Source organism: Petromyzon marinus, chromosome 24 (genome assembly GCF_048934315.1).
Source record: "Petromyzon marinus isolate PM22_M1 ecotype Great Lakes invasive population chromosome 24, UKy_Petmar_22M1.pri1.0, whole genome shotgun sequence".
NCBI classification, from domain to species: Eukaryota; Metazoa; Chordata; class Hyperoartia; order Petromyzontiformes; family Petromyzontidae; genus Petromyzon; species Petromyzon marinus.
Genome location: NC_133690.1, coordinates 14,123,005 through 14,144,148, shown reverse-complemented (window position 1 = coordinate 14,144,148; position 21,144 = coordinate 14,123,005). Strand labels below are relative to the sequence as shown.

Genomic DNA, 21,144 nt, shown 5'->3' with positions numbered 1-21,144 from the left:
TCATTCTTCACTGTGTCAATCATTCTTCACTGTGTCAATCATTCTTCACTGTGTCAGTCATTCTTCACTGTGTCAATCATTCTTCACTGTGTCAGTCATTCTTCACTGTGTCAGTCATTCTTCACTGTGTCAGTCATTCTTCACTGTGTCAGTCATTCTTCACTGTGTCAGTCATTCTTCACTGTGTCAGTCATTCTTCACTGTGTCAATCATTCTTCACTGTGTCAGTCATTCTTCACTGTGTCAGTCATTCTGCACTGTGTCAGTCATTCTTCACTGTGTCAATCATTCTTCACTGTGTCAATCATTCTTCACTGTGTCAATCATTCTTCACTGTGTCAATCATTCATCACTGTGTCAATCATTCTTCACTATGTCAGTCATTCTTCACTGTGTCAATCATTCTTCACTGTGTCAGTCATTCTTCACTGTGTCAGTCATTCTTCACTGTGTCAATCATTCATCACTGTGTCAATCATTCTTCACTGTGTCAGTCATTCTTCACTGTGTCAGTCATTCTTCACTGTGTCAGTCATTCTTCACTGTGTCAATCATTCATCACTGTGTCAATCATTCTTCACTGTGTCAATCATTCATCACTATGTCAGTCATTCTTCGCTGTGTCAGTCATTCTTCACTGTGTCAGTCATTCTTCACTGTGTCAATCATTCTTCACTGTGTCAGTCATTCTCACTGTGTAAATCATTCTTCAGTGTGTCAGTCATTCTTCACTGTGTCAATCATTCTTCACTGTGTCAATCATTCTTCACTGTGTCAATCATTCTTCACTATGTCAATCAAATTGTGCGCTTCCTCTGTTCCCTGTGCTCTTGCATGCAATGCCGTACTTAAATAATAATTAACAAACTACATTTGGTATTCTCGTCCATCTTATAGCACGGGGCTATCACGAAGGCACGATATTTCGCAGACACGGTCTGCGATAGTTTCACAGTAAAGGGGGGTGGGGTTGGGGGGCGATCCTGCTGCATGTCATCCCAATGAAATAATTTGAAGGTCATTTTCCAAATACTGTATGGCAAAACGCTGGACCATGATCCCAGCACGCAATGGCCTACTCTTTTTTAACGATGTCACGGGATATTCAACATCCATTGTGAGGCAGACGGCATGCATTTCGTGGTTAAAGCACCGTCAGTATTTTCCAGGGCGGCCTTCTGCTGAACCGCTAGGCCGTGTTACAGCCCCAATGTGTGTATTATTACCAGATCCACTAGAGACACATCGACAATCAAATGGAGTCATCTCCTTGGGATATTCTCTATAAAATGTGACCTCTTGTCCTAAATCAGAATCGTTGAACAGACACCAGAAACAAACATGACTTCACTTGGGTCTAAGTAGCACACCCCTCGCACCTCTTATTTCAAGCCAAACGTCACATTATTATTATTGCATGGGGTCAACTGCTTTGGTTTTCTTTCTCTATGCACTTCTACTCCACCTTTAACTTTCATTAAATCTGCTCGCCTCGTATCTCGTTCGATCGCATCCTCCCATCCCACCCTCGGTCTCCCTCTGCTCCTTCTGTGCTGCGCTGGTGGCATCTCTATAGCCCTTCCAATTGCATCGTCTTCGGCTCGTCACAACACGTGCCCAAACCATCTAAGTCTCTCCTGTGTGACCTTCCGGAGAATATTAGTGATTCCACAGTACCACGCATGATTTTCAATATCATACCTGCTTTCTTACTTTTGGCTGTGATGCTAAAATTGGCTTCAAGCTATACATTTTTGAGTTATTTTGCAATCCATGCAGACCATTAGATTTGGGCTCTTAAATTGTTTGACATATAGCATCTGCTTTTTATTTCCCCACGTCACTGCGCTAGCTTCCCCGCACACAAATCACTATTCCAGTCTTATCATACGTCATTGACCTTATTTAAAACATTTGATCACTTTGCACATTTTCTACGGCGTTAAAAAAATATTTTTTATCTTTCCATAATACAATTCTACATAGAGCCTACTGATACGCACGCATATGCATCGGCGCTGTGCAAAGTGTGAAGAGTTCCGCAGATACCAGGCACTGTGTATCGGTGCGTTAGCTATGATACCAAGGACTGCGGAGTGGATGTGGAGAAGGCCCAGGACAGGAATGAGCTGGGAGAAAGGGCCTAGAAGACAGATCCCGCACAAGTGGGAATCATGCCCAGAGGAAGCATGTGCTACGTAGGTATGACGTCTCACCGTTTCGCCGTTTGTGCATGGAAGAATGATATCCCACAGGCGAGCTCTTGCCACTCACCTGAGCAGGTGGAATTGTTGGCATCTAGATTGAATCCGGCTCTGCAGGAGCATCTGTATCCACCATCGGTGTTGGTGCAAACATGCTGGCACTTGTGTTGGCCGGACGTACACTCATTAATTTCTGGTCAGGGGCAACAGCACAGCACCGCAAAGAACAATTATATTATATGCAGGTTTCCCTCGCTGCATTATGTGGGTTCGGTTTGTGTGCCTTTGCTATATGCAGCTTGAATTCACTCTACATGTGGCTATACGTTCGGAGGGGGGACACCATTTTGTGTGTGTGTGTGTACTGGATGAACCAATTTCACGCTACGTAAGGGCACAGGACGCGTACGTCTTACGGTGAGTACAAAGTCCATTGCGAGCTCACTCTGAAGGCTTAAGCAGGGGGAGCGGTGCGTGTGTCATACCTTGGCAGGTGAAACCATCGCTGCCCATTGCGTAGCCGCGAGGACACATGCAGCTGAACGAACCGTTGGTGTTGACGCAGGCGTGGGAGCACCCGCCGTTGGCACTTAAACATTCGTTTTCATCTGCAACCAAGATTGCATTGGTGATTAGTAGGATTTGCTATTAAACGATAAACTAAATCTATAAGTCGTTTTTTTTATTTTACCAGGTAAGGCCCACTGAGCTGTATAGCACTTTTTCAGCAGCGACCTGGCCACAAATGATAGCTCAAAGAAGTGGCTTATCAAGTGGAAATTTATAGCAGCCAAATACTCTAAACGCGTGTTTCTAAATGTGAAGAAAAAAACGTGAGGACCCAGAGAAAAATCCACGCGACCACGGGGAGAGAGACATGCAAACTACAAATATACAGGCGTCAGGGTCGGGATTGAACCCGCGACCTACTGTATACCAGGCGAGGTAGTTAACATCTGGACAGGAACTCAAATCACATTACGCCAAATTTCATCTGAATCAGGACTTCATTTCCATTGGTTTATTTTCCATGGCCGCCCCAACCCCCTTGGATCCCCACCACACCCCACCTGCCCCCTTACCCCCAAACCCAGACCCATCAGTCAAAGGCAGCTTTGGCTGAAATTAATCCCTGATCTCAACCATTTCAATGCTCTGCTACAGTTTAGCAAAGGGGACCTCAAGGTGGCAGCTGTCCCTGTCCAGGACAAGGTGCTTGTATGTATGTATGTTGAACCTATTTCGCACCATACGCAGCCAACCCTGCCAATCAGAGGTGCGTACCAAGCACTGACCTGCAAATTGACAATTGACTTGCATTATTTATAAGTGTCAACTCGTTTAGTTATCTCAGATATGTTTATGCTCGCTAAATGACGTCCAGCGATTAGAATAAACGACGCTTTTGTGCTTCCAGGTATCCGCGGATGTGATTTAGGGTAGACTATGAGCTTCGTCGAAGATCAAACCCAGGGATCTTCTGTGTTGGGTCTTTCACGACAAGGTGTTTGTTTGTGAGTTCATTTCAACTCCATTCAGCTCTCCAAGCGTCATCGGGGTTGAATTTGCATCGTTCAAGGTGAAGCGCACGAGACTTACCAATGCAGAGTGTGTAAGAGTCATTGTAGAGGATGTAACCGGGGCTGCAGATGCAGACGGCGATAGAGTTTAGTTCGATGGTGGCGACCACGCATCCATCCGCGTTCACGCACAGTGGCAAAATGTCGGCGCACACAGAGGAGCCTGGGAAAAGACGACGCGAAAAAACGAAAACGACACGGTAAATATATATATAAATTGACATTATGAAATGGAATGGCTAGATGATTTGGTAGGTGGGTGGGTGGATGGATAGATACATGGATTGATAGATGGGTGAATAGACGGATAGCCAGATAGGTGGATGAATGGATACGCAGTTTTACGGATGGATGAATATGTGAATAGTTGGATGGGTGTATGTATGCTGAACTTCTTTCGTGCACCGTACGTAGCCAACCGTGCTCAGAGATGCGGAGGGAAAGACAACAAACTAAACACAAAAAAGCAGTTGTCAAGTAATGAGTTTTCAATTTCGATTGAAAAGCACATTGGGATACATGAACAACTCCTGCCAATAGGAAAGAGGAGGAAGCTGCGATGGTTTGGCCCAGCTGTAACTCGAAGACCAGAGATAACTTTTGAACATCATCCTGCACGGGGGCCCATTGAAACCTTACCCATTTACCTATTTTAATTTTACCAGGTAAGGAACCATTGAGCTATATAGCTCTTTTTCACAAGCGACCTGGCTATCACGAATGATAGCGCAAGAAAGTGGCTTTTCATCATGTGGATATGTATTGCAGCCAAATACTCTAAACGCATGTTTAAAAAAATGTGCGGTGAAACAACGGAGGACCCAGAGAAAAATCCACGTGACCCACGGGGAGAGAGACATGCAAACTCCAAATACACAGGCATCAGGGTCTGAATCGAACCCACGAGCTCCTGTATACCAGGCGAGGTAATTAACATCTCGCCACCGCGGCGAGTCTTGCCACTGCAATGAGAGAGGGAGCGGTAGCACGGTGGTTGGTGCACTGCTCCACAAACCAAGCCACCGCAATTTGATTTATGACCACGACGAACGCCAGTGGTGAGTGATCTCTGAACTGGTCCCGGAGCTCGCCTTCGTCAACCCGCGCTCACCCAGTATGGTGTACGGTCAAACAATCCCCATGACCGACACAGTGTGGGGAGGAATTCGTCCAGCAGTGGATTGGCAAAGGGAAACGTGACACACAAAGTTGCATTACTTTAAGCATTAAGTTAAAAAAAGCATTGCAGAGACACAAGATTAGCATTGCCTCTGAGCAGACGTGAGCTCTGCAGCTTATGTCTTGGATATGTTTACGTCAAACTGGGACCCATATCTAACAGAGGGGGGGGGGCCCTTGCTTACAGAACAACTGGCAGCATTAGTTTCACCAAGCCTGACTTCTGATTAGACAATGAAAGTCGAAAGCAGTCCAGAGTTTTCTTGTATTAAACCAACGCCGTCGAAAAAAAAAATAACTCCCAAAGGGCCGAGTGGCTCATGAAATGTGTAAAAAAAAATGTTACGTGACAGGACATATATGTGAGGTGGGAGGGGGGGTATCGTACTATCCATCTATTTATATTGTTTCGCATATCCCCACAATAACGTGAATAACGATTTTGTGCTGTGCAGATTAGACAAGGCAATGCATTGCAGGGGCGCGCAAGATGCGCACGGCACGAGGGAGACGGGCCCTGTGGCATAATTTGGTTCTTACGTGCACATGAGCCATCGGATTGAAGTTTATAGCCATAGGTGCAGCTGCACTTGTAGGACCCAAGAGTGTTGACGCACTCCCCTTGGCAGTTTGAGGACCCGGCGGCACACTCGTCCACGTCTGGGTGTCAATAAACAGATACATCAATAAATACAACGGATGCGCATTAACTCCGGATTAGCAAGTTCACGGCAAACAGCCCTCCGATTAAGCCCGAAGCTGCAAAACACAGTTACGTACGTACCAACATAAATCCAAACCCATCCGTACGCAGTGGCATAGCGTGGTGGGCCTGGTGCCCTGGTGCGAGGAATTACGTCTGACCCCTTCTGCAGTTTCCCTCCCTCTTGTGTAGCCCAACGTCTAGGTTCCACCCGAGGCCTGTTCAGCCCTGGTGCAGTCGCACCGCCTGCACACTAATCGAGATCTTTTCCAGCTGCGCCTTCCATGCGGTGTACTGAGCGCACGATTTGTTTGCTTCAAAAGCAGAACATTAACGCAGGTGCGGAGGACAGATCCATTAATGCGTTGGATGTTTTGTTCGTGTCAATCCCACCGAGTGAGTGGTATTCATGCATCACTGTGTTGCAGTGATGAAAGTGAGGACCGCGCATTCTGATGTTTGGTTTGCTCGATTGTAAAGTGCAGAATGTCTTATCAACTTCCTGGATAAATTAGCGACCCGATGCTGTTCGTATAACTATTGGGTGTGGAATTAGCCACGTTTAATTGTTTTACTTCCAAACATTGCCATGCATGATGTCTTTATATTAAAATAACTCGATGCGGAGCATAAATTCACGCTGTACTATCAGCAGCATTAGGAAATATATTGTGCATAAATCTCAAGCGTAGTTTAATGGACACAAAACTGTCACAGAAGTTGTGTTTACCAATGCAGGCGAGTCCATCAGGAGCCAGTTTGTAGCCAGGATCACAATTACACTGGAAAGAGCCTTGAGTGTTCGTGCAGGTCCTCTGACAGGGATTTGAACTGCACTCATTCACATCTGTTGGCATACCACAACAATAACAACACCAAAAACAACATCGATTCACATTAGTAATGCACCCCGAATGCAGCAAACATCACAGGGCTCAGAAAGACACACTGAGAATGGGAGGGGATGGACGGGAGTGAGCAAGGGATGGAGAGAACGGACGCGATTGAGGGGGGTCCGAAGGCAATGGGGTTGAAGAGGGAGGTTTTTAGGGGAAGTGGCGTGGTCACAAATGATAGCTCAACGAAGCGGCTTTTATTATGTGGAAATGTTTTTTTTCATATCGCAGTCAAAATTCTCTAAACGCATGTTCCTAAATGCGGAGGGAAAAACCGGAGTACCCGGAGACAAATATACGCCGACCACGAGGAGAACATGCAAACTCATTTCTGGCATAAATACAAGTGTTGAGATTCATAATAAAGGTTTTTGGGTTAGATCGCGATATTTATAAATGTGTCGTAACCCTCCACCACCCGACACGGCCAATCAGCAAAAAAAGTGTCACGTTGACAAAAGACAAATAGTTCACTACTTTAGCCCACCGGTGTGTTGAAGAGTGAATCCACAACTGATTGGCCGTGTCGGGTGGTGGAGGGTTACAACACATTTATAAATAACGCGATCTAACCCAAAAACCTTTATCATGAATAATATTGGTCGCGAAAGCCTACGTGTTAAACAAGTGTTGAGATGTTCAAACAGCAAACAGACACCAATGTCAAGGTATTGTGTCTGCATTTACCACACATACTTGTGGTGCTAAAAATACGGACAGAAATGTGTTGATACTGTCGATACTATCCTTGAAACTAAAACTAACTGTTTGGTTTGTTGTCCTTCGCCCGCACCTCACATTAGCACGGTTGGCTACGTACGGTGTGAAAGAAGATCAATATACCTGCATAAAGAGATGTAACATATTCTGTGGCATTGTCTCATCAGTCCTTTTGCTGCTCACCAAAAGGCAAGCAGTACAAGGACAGTTTAACACGTAGGCTTTCGCGACCAATATCATCCATTATACAGGTTTTTTTTTGGGGGGGGGGGGGGGGTTGGATCGCGTTAATATATAAATGTATCGGACAATCTAAACACCAAAAGCATTCATAGCTCGCGGGTTAAACAGTGTTATGTATAAACACTATTTACAACACATTTTCTTGTATTTTATCAGGTAAGGCCCACTGAGCTATATAGCTCTTTTTCAGAATTATCACTCAATGAAGTGGCTTATCACGTGGAAATGTATAGCAGCCAAATACTCTAAATGCATGTTAAAAACATGTGAACGGAAAAAATCGAAGGACCTGGATAAAAAAATTCACGTGATCACAGGGAGAACATGCAAACTTCAAATACCAGGCGAGGGACTTACCATCCCGCCACCGTGGCACTCATGTTCGTGTGTATGTTGAACTTCTTTCGCGCCGTACGCATAGCTATGTATCCTCTCACGCTTTATACCTTTGCACCCGGTCTTTGAGTTGAGCACGTATCCAACATTGCAGGCACAGGAGAAACCTCCTGGCCAGTTGACACACACCTGATGGCAGCCCCCATTGTTATTGGTACACTCATCCGTATCTGCAAGATAAAAGAGATCATTCCATCGACTTACTTTGGCATTATACTCCACCAATCTAAGAAGAGATGGATGTAGATATGGCCAAGTTAAAATAATGATTTAAATTCGTAAGGCGCATTTCATCTGTCGATCACAATGCGACTGTGTATGGAAAGCAGGAAATACACAGAAGCAGGGTTAAACGGCCACAACCAGGGGGTAAAGGCCAGTTTAAAGAGGCGAGTTTTCAAGAGAGACTTAAATATAGCGAACGTTTCTGATCATCTCATGAGCAAAGGCAAAGCGGTCCAAAGCTCGGGAGCTGCGCTGGCAAAAGCCCCATCAGCCCTGCAGAAAAATGTGCCTTGACCTCAGAGTACTTACAAGAAGGCGATCCGCAGATCCCATGGAGCAGAGGGGACGTCGCGTATCTGAACACCGCATATCTGCCCTTACAAGTTAATCACGCGCACAAAGGTCAGTTTTACCGTTGCAATTGTGGCCATCGGAAGCCAGCGTGTAGCCGCTGCTGCACGAGCAGGAGAACGATCCTTTGCTGTTGGAACATATCTGTGAGCAGCCCCCATTGTGCATCTGGCACTCATCGACGTCTGCAACAAAGAGCAGAAAGTCGCGCTCATCACACACACAGGCACCTCGCTCATCTCGTCAAGGGGCATGAACCATCACACGAACTCCGGCGGTCATCCTCGCAGCAGCAGCAGCTTTTGGCTGCTCGCCATCGAACATAGACGGTCACCGCATCGCGCGCTTTCAGGTGCGCTTCTGCGGCCGTCTGGAACGTTCTTCCTTCCAATATTAGGGAGACACTGGAGCGATGCGTTTTTAAATCTAGATTGAAAACTAATTTCTTTAGAACTGATTTTTGCGTTTAGTATGTTGTCCTTCCTCTGCACCTCCGATTAGCACGGTTGGCTACATACGGTGTGAAATAAGTTCAACATACATGCATACTAAAGAGATGAGAAAAATGTCAAAAGCGAAACAAATTATTCGGCAGCACTTGCGTTGTTAGTGGTGCACAAGCATAAATGACATTTGTTTTAAAGTCAACACATTCTTCAGTCACACTGTGGCCTTAAATGGAAACAAATGTACAATAGATGGCTACCAAAGGAGAGAACGTGTCTGAGAGGATGACGACCGCGGAGATGGAGAGATGAGATAAGTTCATAGGCAGGACTATGGTGTGGGAAGTCCTTCATCCAACAGTGGATATACGATGGCTCATGATGATAATAATAATGAAAAAGATATGAAGACATTTTCACTGTTTGAGAGGCCAAACATCAAGTTACCTGTCCAGCCGTGTGTTATTCAATTGTCAATACTATGACCAGTCTCTCCTTAGGATAGTTAAGATCAGTTGTAAAGGTGCTAAAGTCATGTGAGAAGAAGGGCACCAAACAGGAATCAGGCAAAAGCAATGAGGCCAGTGGAAGGAAACTGGCAGAGGATGACCCGGACAAAGTTGGACTGATGGGGCGGAGGAGGAGGCACTGGAGCCGAGAGGAATGATGGGAAAACATCAGCAGCAGGTATGAATGTGATGACGATGGGCAGCAGTGGAGGACTGCTGCTGCTGCCACCACAGGTCCATGGACCCAGCGGCCTTGCGTAAAGAGGCTGAACAGAAAGGACAGAGAAGAAGAAGGAGCACATTTCCATGCAACGTAAAAATTTAATGTAAAATAAATACGCGATCTCGGGATGCAATTTGGCGTTAAATGAGTAGCTGTTTGTCACGTATGGGTGTTTTTCTACCCTTTGCGGCAATCTGTTTTTTTTGGGGGGGGGGGAGGGGGCTTAGGAGATCCAGGAGTGCAGCCATCACTTTCCTATCCAATTTTTGTTGCCATTTTAAAGCCTTGAGAGGTGCTCCCGTTGTGTGCATGTACGCTGAACTTATTTGGCACCGTACGCAGCCAACACTCGAGATACAAAGGCAAACACATCCACGTTCGGGAATGTTTAAACTCAGATCAGTTTGTCTATGTGATGGTGTGTGCTTTATCAATGAAATCCAAAAATTATATATTTTTAAAGGCTGCCACTCAAGTCAATGCCTTGTCCACGTGTGTCCGCAGCGATCAGCTGATGGAAGACAAAACAGTCGACAAGTGACAGCGCGGTGTGGTGCGGGAAGCGCTGCCGTTCCCGCATCGGCCGAGACAGACATCGGAGAAGCCGCGACAAGGAGCAAGCAACCACCGCGACGCCGGGCGAGGATCGTTGAATTGGACGAGAGACAGGACTCACCGGAGCAGGTCGCGTTGTCCGGGTCGAGCGAGTACCCAGGGTTACAGTCGCAGCTGAACGATCCGTTGTGGTTGTTGCACATCTGGGAGCAGCCGCCGTTCTTATTGAGGCACTCGTTCACGTCTGCCAGCCCCCGGATAAAGAACAAAGTGACATCGTTTTGAATTAAAAACACAGACAGATGAAGGGTTTTGCTGTTAGGGAAAGGCACAGGTTGATTTTTTTTTTCAATAAAAAGAAAACCCACAACAGTCAGTGTGCTTTGTGACTACTTCCGCGCAATGCACAAATAGAATAATCTGATGTAAAGTGTGGGTACTCCCACACCTCTTCCGAAGACGTCTTCAGAAGAGGTGTGGGAGTACCCACACTTAACCCCATCACACAAGACCAGCCGATCGACTAATTGTGGCGCACCTAATGACACTGCTCATCAGACAATATATATGCAAAACGGTCTCTTATACAGCAACACGTAGCAGCACCCCCAGCATGCTTTGGATGTTAAAATGACATCACCAATCCTGCGCACAATCTGTGCACAAAATGTGTTGTCCTCAGCCAAACTGGTGCCACGAGGTTGCACTTTTTCGTTTCTTTTTAAAGTCTCAGCAACTTTCCACTTTCTCAACACGGCGGGAATAACGGAGCAGTTACCTACGCAGCCTTTGCCATCGCCGGCAATGCCGTACCCACTGCCGCACGAGCAGCTGAAGGAGCCGAAGGTGTTGACGCAGAACTGGGCACATCCGCTGAGGCCGGCAGCGCACTCGTCCACGTCTGCAGACAACGAGCGCGGGCAGAGGAGCGGTGGTGTCACACGGTGGGGGGGGGGGGGGGGGGTGGGGGGGCGAACGCGCGTTGCGATCAGACCACGATCGGATCACGTCACTGGGCGTCCACGACAGAAGGGCAGCCGCTGCCAAGCCTTGACTTAAATAAAATAAGGGGCGGTGGAAAAGTTTATGAGTAGATGCCTTCTTTTTTTTAAGCGTTGCATTTCAGCCAGATATGTCCGGATTAGTGATCTGGAAAAAAAATATTTCTATGCCCAGCACACCACATCCAGTATACATCTTGTTATGACTGGAGTTACTTGCCACGTACCTATTCCGGTTGAGCAGTGACCCGGTAAATGTTTAGTGAGATTTCAAGCCTTGGATGCTTGAATATGGGAGTGGCTTAAATTACAACATGGCTTGATTGGCCATAAAATTAGGGGAATTCAGTGCTTGGTAATTTTTCCACAAAATCCAACAAACTGTGGGACAGGGTGACTGAGTTGCAACTCATAATGATCATTGGTATGTGCTCCCATTCTTTAAAGGCTCCCACATGAGCCCGCAGGTCCGCTCTTGACACGGTTCCACCAGCAGTGAAAAACGTAGCCAAGCTGCTCTGGTCTGCTCCAAAAGCGGCACGCACGACGAGCTTCTTGCCCCAACGCTCCAAGACCAGAGTGACTCAAGGGGGCTTAGCCGCCGCTGTTCCATCTCCTCCGCCCCCTTCCTCCTTCTCCGTGCAAACAAATGTCCGTAATGAATGATACAGTACACATTTTATTTCAACATTTAACATTTGTTTCTCTTTAGGTTATGTCATCCCAAACAGTGATCGGCTATTATGTTTGAATTTTCTAGCCAATATTCAATATTTGCACTAAAACAAAGAAACATGGTCTTGAAGTGGGCTTCCCCAACAAGTGGCAAGCACCGCGTGCCCTCTCTTAAGCAATGGTCCTGCAACGTCGTGACTGCTGTCGACGGTGGCCTGGCTAAGAGAGTGTAGCTGACTCAGCAAAGCAGCAAAGTAAGCCACGAGGCCCAGATTAACAGATGCATATGGCCCAGTTGGTGCCAGCTTAGCACGCGAAGGCTACTGTGCGAACGCTGGCCAGGCCCACCAATACTGCGCACTCGACTGGATTGCTTCTCAATGGTCATGGGAACTGGGTTGGGTCATCCGGACAGGGGCGGTGGGGTCTGGAGGGGGCAAAATTGCGAATTTTGCCCCAGGCTTCACACAAAAGAGGGCCCTACAACCGGCTGCTTTCCTCACTCATGAATGATGGGGGCCCACACATTACATTCCGTCCCGGGGCCCTCCAGCCCTGAGCCTCTGGAAACCCTCTGGGTGATCCTTCATGGGAAAATGGAATTATTAGACTTGAGGGTCCACTTGTGCGTTTCGTTCCCAACCAAGCGTTGTGCCCCCTCTGGACAATCCGTGAGCATGCCACCGTGGAGTGTGCTGCAGCCCTACCAATGCAGCTGTGGCCGTCTTGGGCCACAGTGAAGCCAGCTTTACAGGAGCACTTGAAACTGCCCAGGGTGTTGGTGCAGTTGACCTCACAGAAGCCCGGGTACAGCTGACACTCGTTCACATCTTGATGTGAAGGGATGAGGTGGTGGCGGGGTGGGGGGGGGGCATGGGAAAACAGGTGTTAGAAGAGAGCACTATTCAGGCTCGGTTTCCAAGATCCGACAAGGTCGGCCGCACTCTCGGTAAGTTAGTCAGGTTGTATTACTCTTGTTACTAAAATCAGAGCACAAAACGTGACACGGAATCGATAAAAATGTCTCACGTTGACTGCATGTCGCACCACGTACCTGCACACGAGCTATTTCTGGAGCCTTGTCTGTAGCTACTCGAATTGCAAGAGCAGTAATAAGTGCCCACGTCGTTGACGCAGCCCGTGTCGCATCCGGCAGTCTTAAGCAAGCACTCGTCCACATCTTCGCAAAGAAAACAGAAGCATCTTAAATATGAGAAGCAGTGACGCGAAAAAACAACAACAAAAACCCAAAAAATGTTCGTCAATAACACTGCTCTAAAGAGGAACATATAACAGGTGGCGTTTCAGGTAATGGCCTTGATTCAAAATATAGATGGTTAGGACAGAGTGATTGAGTGAATAATAGTTGGAGACTGCACTGCGCACCTTACGGGCCTTTTAATAAATATATTTTAAGGATGGTTCAAGATCAATATATTTAAATGGAAGTATGGACAGTTATCCATTAGTAGTTAAAACCCTTTACCAATGACAACTGCACTATACTTGTACCCAGAAACGTGTACCCCAAAAACTGCCACTGGGGGTGCCCTTTTGAACGCGCGTTGCGATGAGATGCGGCGTGAAGTTCTCCGAAAGACGTCGCCGGCGTACACGAGGGTGCCGTATATAAAAAAAAACACACACACAACGGCGTCACGCCGCACAAGGAACTTGCCGACACAGCTCTGCCCATCTTCAGAAAGCGTGTATCCGGCGTCGCAGCTGCAGGCGTACGAGCCGAGCGTGTTGTTGCACCGCTGCATGCACTTGTCCGTGTTGGCCGCACACTCGTCCACATCTGCGGCAACGGCAAACAGCAAACGCGAGGATGCATTTTGACCATCGCCGGCCCTCCTGAGTGGCATGTCCCTCACCCCCCCAATACGTTGCTCATAGACAGTGCTGGATTAAGCTAGTGCGGGGCATGTAGCATATGTTATAAAGGGGCCCTAAATTTTTTTTAAAAAACACGTAAATATTAAAACACAAATAAAGTAAACTGATTGTATTTTTTCATTTGCTATACAGCCAGATACTACAAATCGCTAACCTTAAACACCCAGTCGTTCATAAAATTTGAAGGCGGTATAGTACTATAGTAATAGAGCAAGTGCAGATTCACTGAACCAGCATGTATAGCTTAAACGTATTACTGGTAGGAACCTCCTGGTTACACCAGCCCACAGGGGATGATTGTGTCCGTCCGTCCGTAGTGCATCTAAAAATGGGAGGGGTGGGGCTGGGTGGAGAGGGGATGGTGCGGAGGGGCTGGGTGGGGAGGGGAGGGTGGGGAGGGGGTGGGGGGTGGGAGGGGTGGGGCTGGGTGGGGGGTGGGAGGGGTGGGGCTGGATGGGGAGGGGCTGGTCACCCCGTGGTGCCCTTATAAAACTCAACGTTTAACCTACTCACGCCGGCTTGTGCCCACCCTCACAGTCGGGCATATTTGCGGAATACACCACGTGGTGCCGCCGTTGACCTTGGCCATTGACCGAGCAACCCAACGTTCCTACCAGCTCCCTCCGCAGGAATGTGTTTAGCGCGGGGCACTTGAAAGTGCGGGGCCCGTAGCATGTGTAGTTACTTTTGCTACTCGGATAATCCGGCACTGCTCATAGAGGTGGTGGTGACATGGGGAGCGGTGGCGTTAGCAGTTAGCATGCCGCACTACGAACCTTGCAGCCCAAGTTCGATTCCCCGCTCATGGCTAACACCAGTGACGATTATCCGAACCGGCCCGGGCCTCCCTTAGGTCGACTCAGCCTAAAATGAGTACCTGGTGCGGTGGATAAAAACAATCGCCGTTGGGGAGACGAAGGCGGTCGGGTGTGGTGCTGGCCACCCACCCCCTCGTGTGCCGTGCCAACAGTGCCAACATTCTGTTAAGGCTATACAGGGGATCTTTGTCTTTGGTGACATGGCCTAGCGGTTCGGATCCAGCAGCCACTTTTGGTTATTTCTGCCGGTGTATTTATGTAAAAAAATACGCGCCGTCTGCTTCTACGGGGGGTGTTAAAGATCCCGCGGAGGCGTTCACGAGAGCAGGCCACTGTGTGCCGATAAAAAGGTCCAAATGTTTACAGATTTGAAAATGACCTGCAAATTCCTCAATTAGAATCAATACACAGCAATCGTCCCCCCCCCCCCCCACCACTAAACGTTTGGCAGGATCCTCCTGAAAGAGAGTCAAGAGACTCGGTGAGGCTTTCCTGGGGAACAAGCGGAATAATGAATATGTTCTCAACATTTGGGCCGTCCCCGTCTCGCCTCTCAAAGGCCGGGGGGGGGGGGGGGTGGCGTGGGTGTGGCGCAGACTGAGGCATGGATACCGTGCAGGACAAAAATAAAAAATGTGATCGGCAAACGTCAGCGCCGCGTAGCTGCGGTGGCAAAGGGCACTGATGCAGGGCATTAAACATACGCCTTTGTTAACACCACGCTGACTGATGCCGTGGACATGCGATGTCTCCGCATTGTGGCCTCAGTGACCTTAGTTGTAATTTGGAGGGGAGGGCTGGGGGAGAATGTGAGGGAAGGGAGGAGGCACGGGAACCAGTGGTCTTGATATGGGGACCAATCTACCACAAATATTTGGGAACTTTTGTTTTTTTTATGCATTGAACGCATTCGACTCTCCACTCTGAACGTCTGCGTCAATGAATGCAAACGTTTATTTCACTGTTCGACTTGCGATTGGCATTTGTACTCAGGTCACAAAGCAAATACCCACAATGCACAACCTCACAGCGCCTTTCACAGTACCTTCTGCAGGGCGGGTAAAGAGACAAGGCGATGCGAAGGACATTTGAAATGCGTCTCGCGTAGACCCATTGGACGTCCATTTCCCTCACCAAACCCTCACTGGGTTGGTGGAGGAGTTAGGGGGCCGAGGGCCATTTGTGATATCACTCGCCACTCACGTTAGCCACGGCTGGGAATTGAACTCGGGTTGCTGGGTTCATAATTCAGCAAACAAGCGCACGAACACTCCCCCCCCCCCTGCACTGAAGAGACAACCAAATTAATTTTCCGTATCTGTCCATTTACTTGTATTTATCTTGAACCCGCCGTTGATTAATAATTGCAAATGGTTAGCACGAAAATATATCCATAGCTGTCAACTCATACGGTTTACCCCATATTCTTGTACAGGGAAATTGGGTTTTCAGGTCCGTACGGCGTACAGCCGTTTAAATATGGGCCATTTTATTTTTTTCTGTTTGTGTTTGTCCCTTGTGATGGGACTTTGTAGGATGGACGTTGAGATTTCTAAGGGCACGCTTGTTATCAATACGGTTTGAATTGGTCTGTACTAAGGTAGGCACTGCTAAGGGGTTGACAGGTATGTATATCGTACCTGTACAGGTGAGACCGTCTTTGTTCAAAACAAATCCTTCGGGACACTGGCACGACCATCCGCCCTCCGTGTTGACGCACGTGTGCGAGCAATTGCCGTTACCAGGGAGGCACTCGTTCACATCTGGCAGACCACAAGACACAAACACACACATTAGACATTACACTCACCTCTATTTACATACGAGGCGTCATCGGTGACGTTCGCTACACGTGAAGAGCAAGGTTGCTTTCACCAGATCCTTCCCAATCTCATCCTTGGGCTCCCTCAGTTCCTTCTGGCCTACACTGGTGACATCTCCGTAGCCCGTCTAAGAGCATTTTATCTTTTGATTTAAAATTGTATTTAAAGCTTTCGTGACTGCAGTGATTCAAATTCTTGGTTCTTTCGGTAAAGTCACGTTGAAGGGAAACAATTAAATAATAAAAAAATATATAAAACAATAAAATGCTCACGACGTTTCGACTGTAACTCAAACAGTCATCATCATCTCATCTTATCTGTCTCCTCTCGACATCTTTTTTGTCTCTTCACTGCGTGGTGTGCTTTCAGGTGCGCTTCTGCGGCCGTCTGGAACGCTCTTTCCTCCGATAGCATTAAGTCGCTGCGGCTATGCATTTTTAAATCATCTAGATTTAAAACTAATTTCTTTCGAACTGCATTCTGGATTTAGAGTGTAGTACTCCTCATGCACCTCCGATTAGCACCGTTGGCTACGTACGGTGCGAATGAAGTTTCACATGCATACAACATGTGCTCGAGTCATCGTTGTCTCACCCCTCTGACCTTGGCAAGAATTTCCGTTCGCCCAGGCTTAGGCTGTAATTTATTCATTCCGCCTCCTTTTTTCCTTTAGAGATATCCCAAATAACATCCATTATCAGAACGTCTCATCTCCGCCCTTTCCAACACTCTTCTTCGGTGCGCACATTCTGCGGATGCGTACCCACGCAGGTGAAGCCGTCCGCCGCCAGCACGTAGCCCTGCTGACATCCGCAAGTGTAAAAGCCTTCCGTGTTCCTGCAGCTCTGGCTGCACTGGCTCTGCTTGAGCGCGCATTCATCGACATCTGCTCACTCAGAAGGGAATATCACAAAGCGTGTTGGGGTTATGTAGGCGAGGTCACCCATGAGCCACAGCATTATCATATGTTTCACGCAAAAAAAGACAAAGATCCCCCGTATAGCCTGAACAGAATGTAGGGGCAAGTGCTGTTAGCGAGGACCTATAAAGGACGGCACGGCACACGCGAGGGGGTGGGTGGCCAACACCACGCCCGGCCGCCTTTGTCTCCCTAGCGGCGATGTTTACACATCGCACCAGGTACTCAGTTGAGGCTGAGTCGACCTAGGGGAGGCCCAGGACCGGTTCAGATAATCGTCACTGGTCTTCGCCGTGAGCGGGAATCGAACCCGAGTCGCCAGGTTCGCAGCGCAGCGTGCTAACCGCTACACTACCACATAACAGATAATGTCGTACATGTTTGAGATATAGACACGTGTTTATGTATAAAGCTCATAGCCCATAAATTGCGCCACGGTGGCGAGATGTTAACTTCCTCGCCCGGTATACTGGAGGTCGTAGGTCCAATCCAGACATTGACGCCTGTAAACTTGGGAGTTTTTGCATGTTCTCCCCGTTGTCGTGTGGATTTTTATCTGGGTCCTCGGGTTTTCCCTTCCACATTTAGAATCAACGTGCGTTTGGAGTATTTGGCTGCTATAAATTTCCACGTGATAAGCAACTTCGTTGAGCTATCATTTGTGGCCAGGTCGCTTCTGAAAAAGAGCTATATAGCTTCGCGGGCCTTACTTGGTAAAATAAAAAAAAGTTTAGAGAATGTTTTTAACTAGTTTTTTTGCGTACACTATATCCATACTCTTTGGTTCTATTCGGTAAAGTCACGTAGGTAAAAAATAAAACAACAAAAATCACGACGTTTCGGCCACAACACAAGCGGCCTTCATCAGGTGAAGGGACCAGACTGTCTCGAGGACAGCGCTGGAGTGAAACACAGCCAAGCTCAGACCGCGACCTTTTAAAAGGTGTGGCCGAAACGTCGTGATTTTTTTTACCTACGTGACTTTACCGAATAGAACCAAAGATTATGGATCCTTGCAGTCACGAAAGCTTCAAATCTAGAATACACTATATCCAGTTCTTTGCGGTAGAAGGAGTTTGCAATGGGTATCACGAAGGCAGCCTCGCGGAACGGTTTGAGATGATTCTCCCGCTACTCTTAATACCTTGATTTGAAAGCTTTCGTGACTGCATGAATCCATACTCTTTGGTTCTTTCAGTGATTTATTTTGTTTTATTTCTACCTACGTGACTTTACCGAAAGAACCAAAGAGTACTCTTAATATCTTCGAAAAGTTGCATTAGCTTGGCTCTCTTATAGCCTTTGGTGTTTACACTGAATTGTCGGAATTGTAAATATGTCCTGAGAGTGTGTGGGGGTGATTCCAAAGAATTGGCTTTCATTATCACACTAGCTTTACTACCCGGCTTCGCCCGGGACTTGGATTCACCACGCCCGGCCGCCTTTGTCTCCCCAGTGGCGATGTTCACACACTACACCAGTTACTCGTTTGAGGCTGAGTCGACCTAGGGGAGGCCCAGGGCCGGTTCAAATAATCGTCACCGGTGGTGGCCGTTAGCGGGAATCAAACTCGGGTCGCCGAGTTCGTAGCGCAGCGCGCTAACCACTACACTACAATGCGTTACTCTTCCACATGCGCGGGTCACATGACAGATTTGACGTCACAGCTCACTTGCCGTGCAAAAAATATATACATTATTGAGCTCCCCCCCCCAAAAAAAAAACAAGTGTATTTTTTTAATTTGTGCATGGTGTACAGTTTGAAAAGTACCCACATGGCAAATTTCAAGTTTGATGCATGTCGGGAAGTACGCTAAACATTTTCAATTGACACACATATTCACAACTTTGCCTTTTATATATGCGGAGATTTATTGAACTACATGTGCTATACATTTGAATATCTGAATGTCACAACTAGAGATCAGCAGCTTCCTTTTGATATCAATTGCATCCGTGTTGATAATGTGTGAATGAAGAAGGCAGGATAAACATCCCGACTTAATATACAATAACTATTTGTAGGAATAGAGAATGCCGATTACATTGTTTCCGTTTGCGCTAAAGACAATGGGCGTGACATCCATTGTCATGGTGATGATGTTAAGACAATGACAAGGGCACAATTAAATGTTATGATGTAATCTCAATGTAATACATTCAGGTTGTAAGCAGGGCTTCAGTTCTTACTCTCATTGTTTCGAGAATGCTGGCTGGGCCGGCTTGGAGAAGGGAGTATCGGTGTAAGGCACTACCACCTGACTACGAGGTACATTTATGGGTAATAGATTACACTTTTCTTTTACCAGAAAATGTCTCTAAGCTATATAGCTCTTTTTTAAAAAGCAACCTGGCCATATTTGATAGCCCAACGAAGAGGTTTATCATGTGGAAACGTACAGGAGCAGAATACTCTAAACGCACGTTGTTGATTCCAAATGTGGAGGGAAAAACCGGAGGACCCGGAGAAAAATCCACGCAACCACGGGAAGAACATGCAAACTCCAAAAATACCCCTCCGAAAAAGGGTTTTTTGTGAATATCGGGTACAATGAGGACACAATAAGGCAAAATGCACGCGGACGTGTCCAAATAATATGAGTTAAAGCAAATTATTCTGGCTGGAAGTACTCAATTCTCAAGCTTTGACCCTCTTACCGGTTTGGCAGACACTCCCCGTGAAGCCAGGAACACAAAGGCACGTGTTGTTACTGACGCAGGATCCCCCGTTCAGACAGTTATCCAAGCATGCAACTGTGGATTAAACAAAGACATTTACAGATTCGTCACGTGAAGCGTGAACATTGTTTATGAACTTCTTAAACATTTTAAATGCGCTTTCATCGGAAGACTAAACGTCTGAATGGTCACAACACAAAGTTTATATGGTGAACAACTGTACCTTTAATTTCTTATAAAATATTGTATAATGGTGTTCGTGTCCATTAAAGGGTATTTTATTGTTAATTATCTTATAAATATGCTATCAGTATTATTCCATGAGATGAAGACGTCTCCATCACAACGATCACAGCTAACAGTGCACCACCCCGTGTCAGAGAAGTGCTCCTTCTTTTGTCGTCATTGGGTGACTGTGCTGAAAACTTCAACTCGCTACATTTGATAACCCAGTTTAATCACTTAAAACTGGAGTCGAACTCAAGACCTTGGCCACCCAGTCACGCAGGTAACCAGCTACCCAGTCATACAATCACCCAACCACCCAGCAATTCAACCACCAAACCACCAAGCCACCCAATCACCCTGTCGCCCAACCATTCAGCCACCCAGCCACGCTGCCATCCAGCCACCCAATCACCCTGTCACTCAGCCACCTCTCAATAATCATAATGTTCCAGGTAGATTGTTACATGTAGAAAGTTACTTACATATCGGGCAATTATCTCCGCTCGGAAACCACCCAGGGCAGCACTGGTAGTCCGTGACCTGTACAATCCTGTACATGGTCTTGGAAACTACAACTCTGAAAATAAATGGGAAAATCAACATCCACTGAGAAATGTTGCAATGCAAGTGAGTGCAGATCGAAATGTAACGCGATGTGAAATGTTGTCTGCAGTGATTGGCGACAGGCCCCGAGACGATCAATTCACTGAACAAGAGAAGGCATTTTAATCGCGGACGGCTAACTCGCGATTCCAAACCAGGAGCTCAGTGGTGTCAACTCACTGCTTTGACTACTCAGACACTCAGCCACCTCTTTCTACCGCGCCTCCTTAAAATGCATCACGGTAACCAAATCCATAGCACGAGGACAG

The 21,144-nt window shown here is 47.1% G+C and overlaps 1 protein-coding gene across 1 annotated transcript in view; it reads right to left on the bottom strand.

Annotated features, from left to right (window-relative positions):
• LOC116945436 (uncharacterized) overlaps window positions 1-21,144 on the bottom strand; it is a 33,183-nt gene that overhangs the window by 10,377 nt on the left and 1,662 nt on the right. The window contains exons 4-19 of the mRNA XM_076069279.1: window positions 20,755-20,849; window positions 20,024-20,119; window positions 17,210-17,332; window positions 16,264-16,386; window positions 13,476-13,707; window positions 12,961-13,181; window positions 12,614-12,736; window positions 11,009-11,131; window positions 10,352-10,474; window positions 8,560-8,682; window positions 7,972-8,091; window positions 6,397-6,513; window positions 5,504-5,623; window positions 3,804-3,947; window positions 2,690-2,812; window positions 2,275-2,397 (exon numbers count right to left, since the gene is read on the bottom strand). Coding sequence (XP_075925394.1) covers window positions 2,275-2,397; window positions 2,690-2,812; window positions 3,804-3,947; window positions 5,504-5,623; window positions 6,397-6,513; window positions 7,972-8,091; window positions 8,560-8,682; window positions 10,352-10,474; window positions 11,009-11,131; window positions 12,614-12,736; window positions 12,961-13,181; window positions 13,476-13,707; window positions 16,264-16,386; window positions 17,210-17,332; window positions 20,024-20,119; window positions 20,755-20,849 — 2,129 coding nt within the window. The remainder of the gene's footprint in view (window positions 1-2,274; window positions 2,398-2,689; window positions 2,813-3,803; window positions 3,948-5,503; window positions 5,624-6,396; window positions 6,514-7,971; window positions 8,092-8,559; window positions 8,683-10,351; window positions 10,475-11,008; window positions 11,132-12,613; window positions 12,737-12,960; window positions 13,182-13,475; window positions 13,708-16,263; window positions 16,387-17,209; window positions 17,333-20,023; window positions 20,120-20,754; window positions 20,850-21,144) is intronic.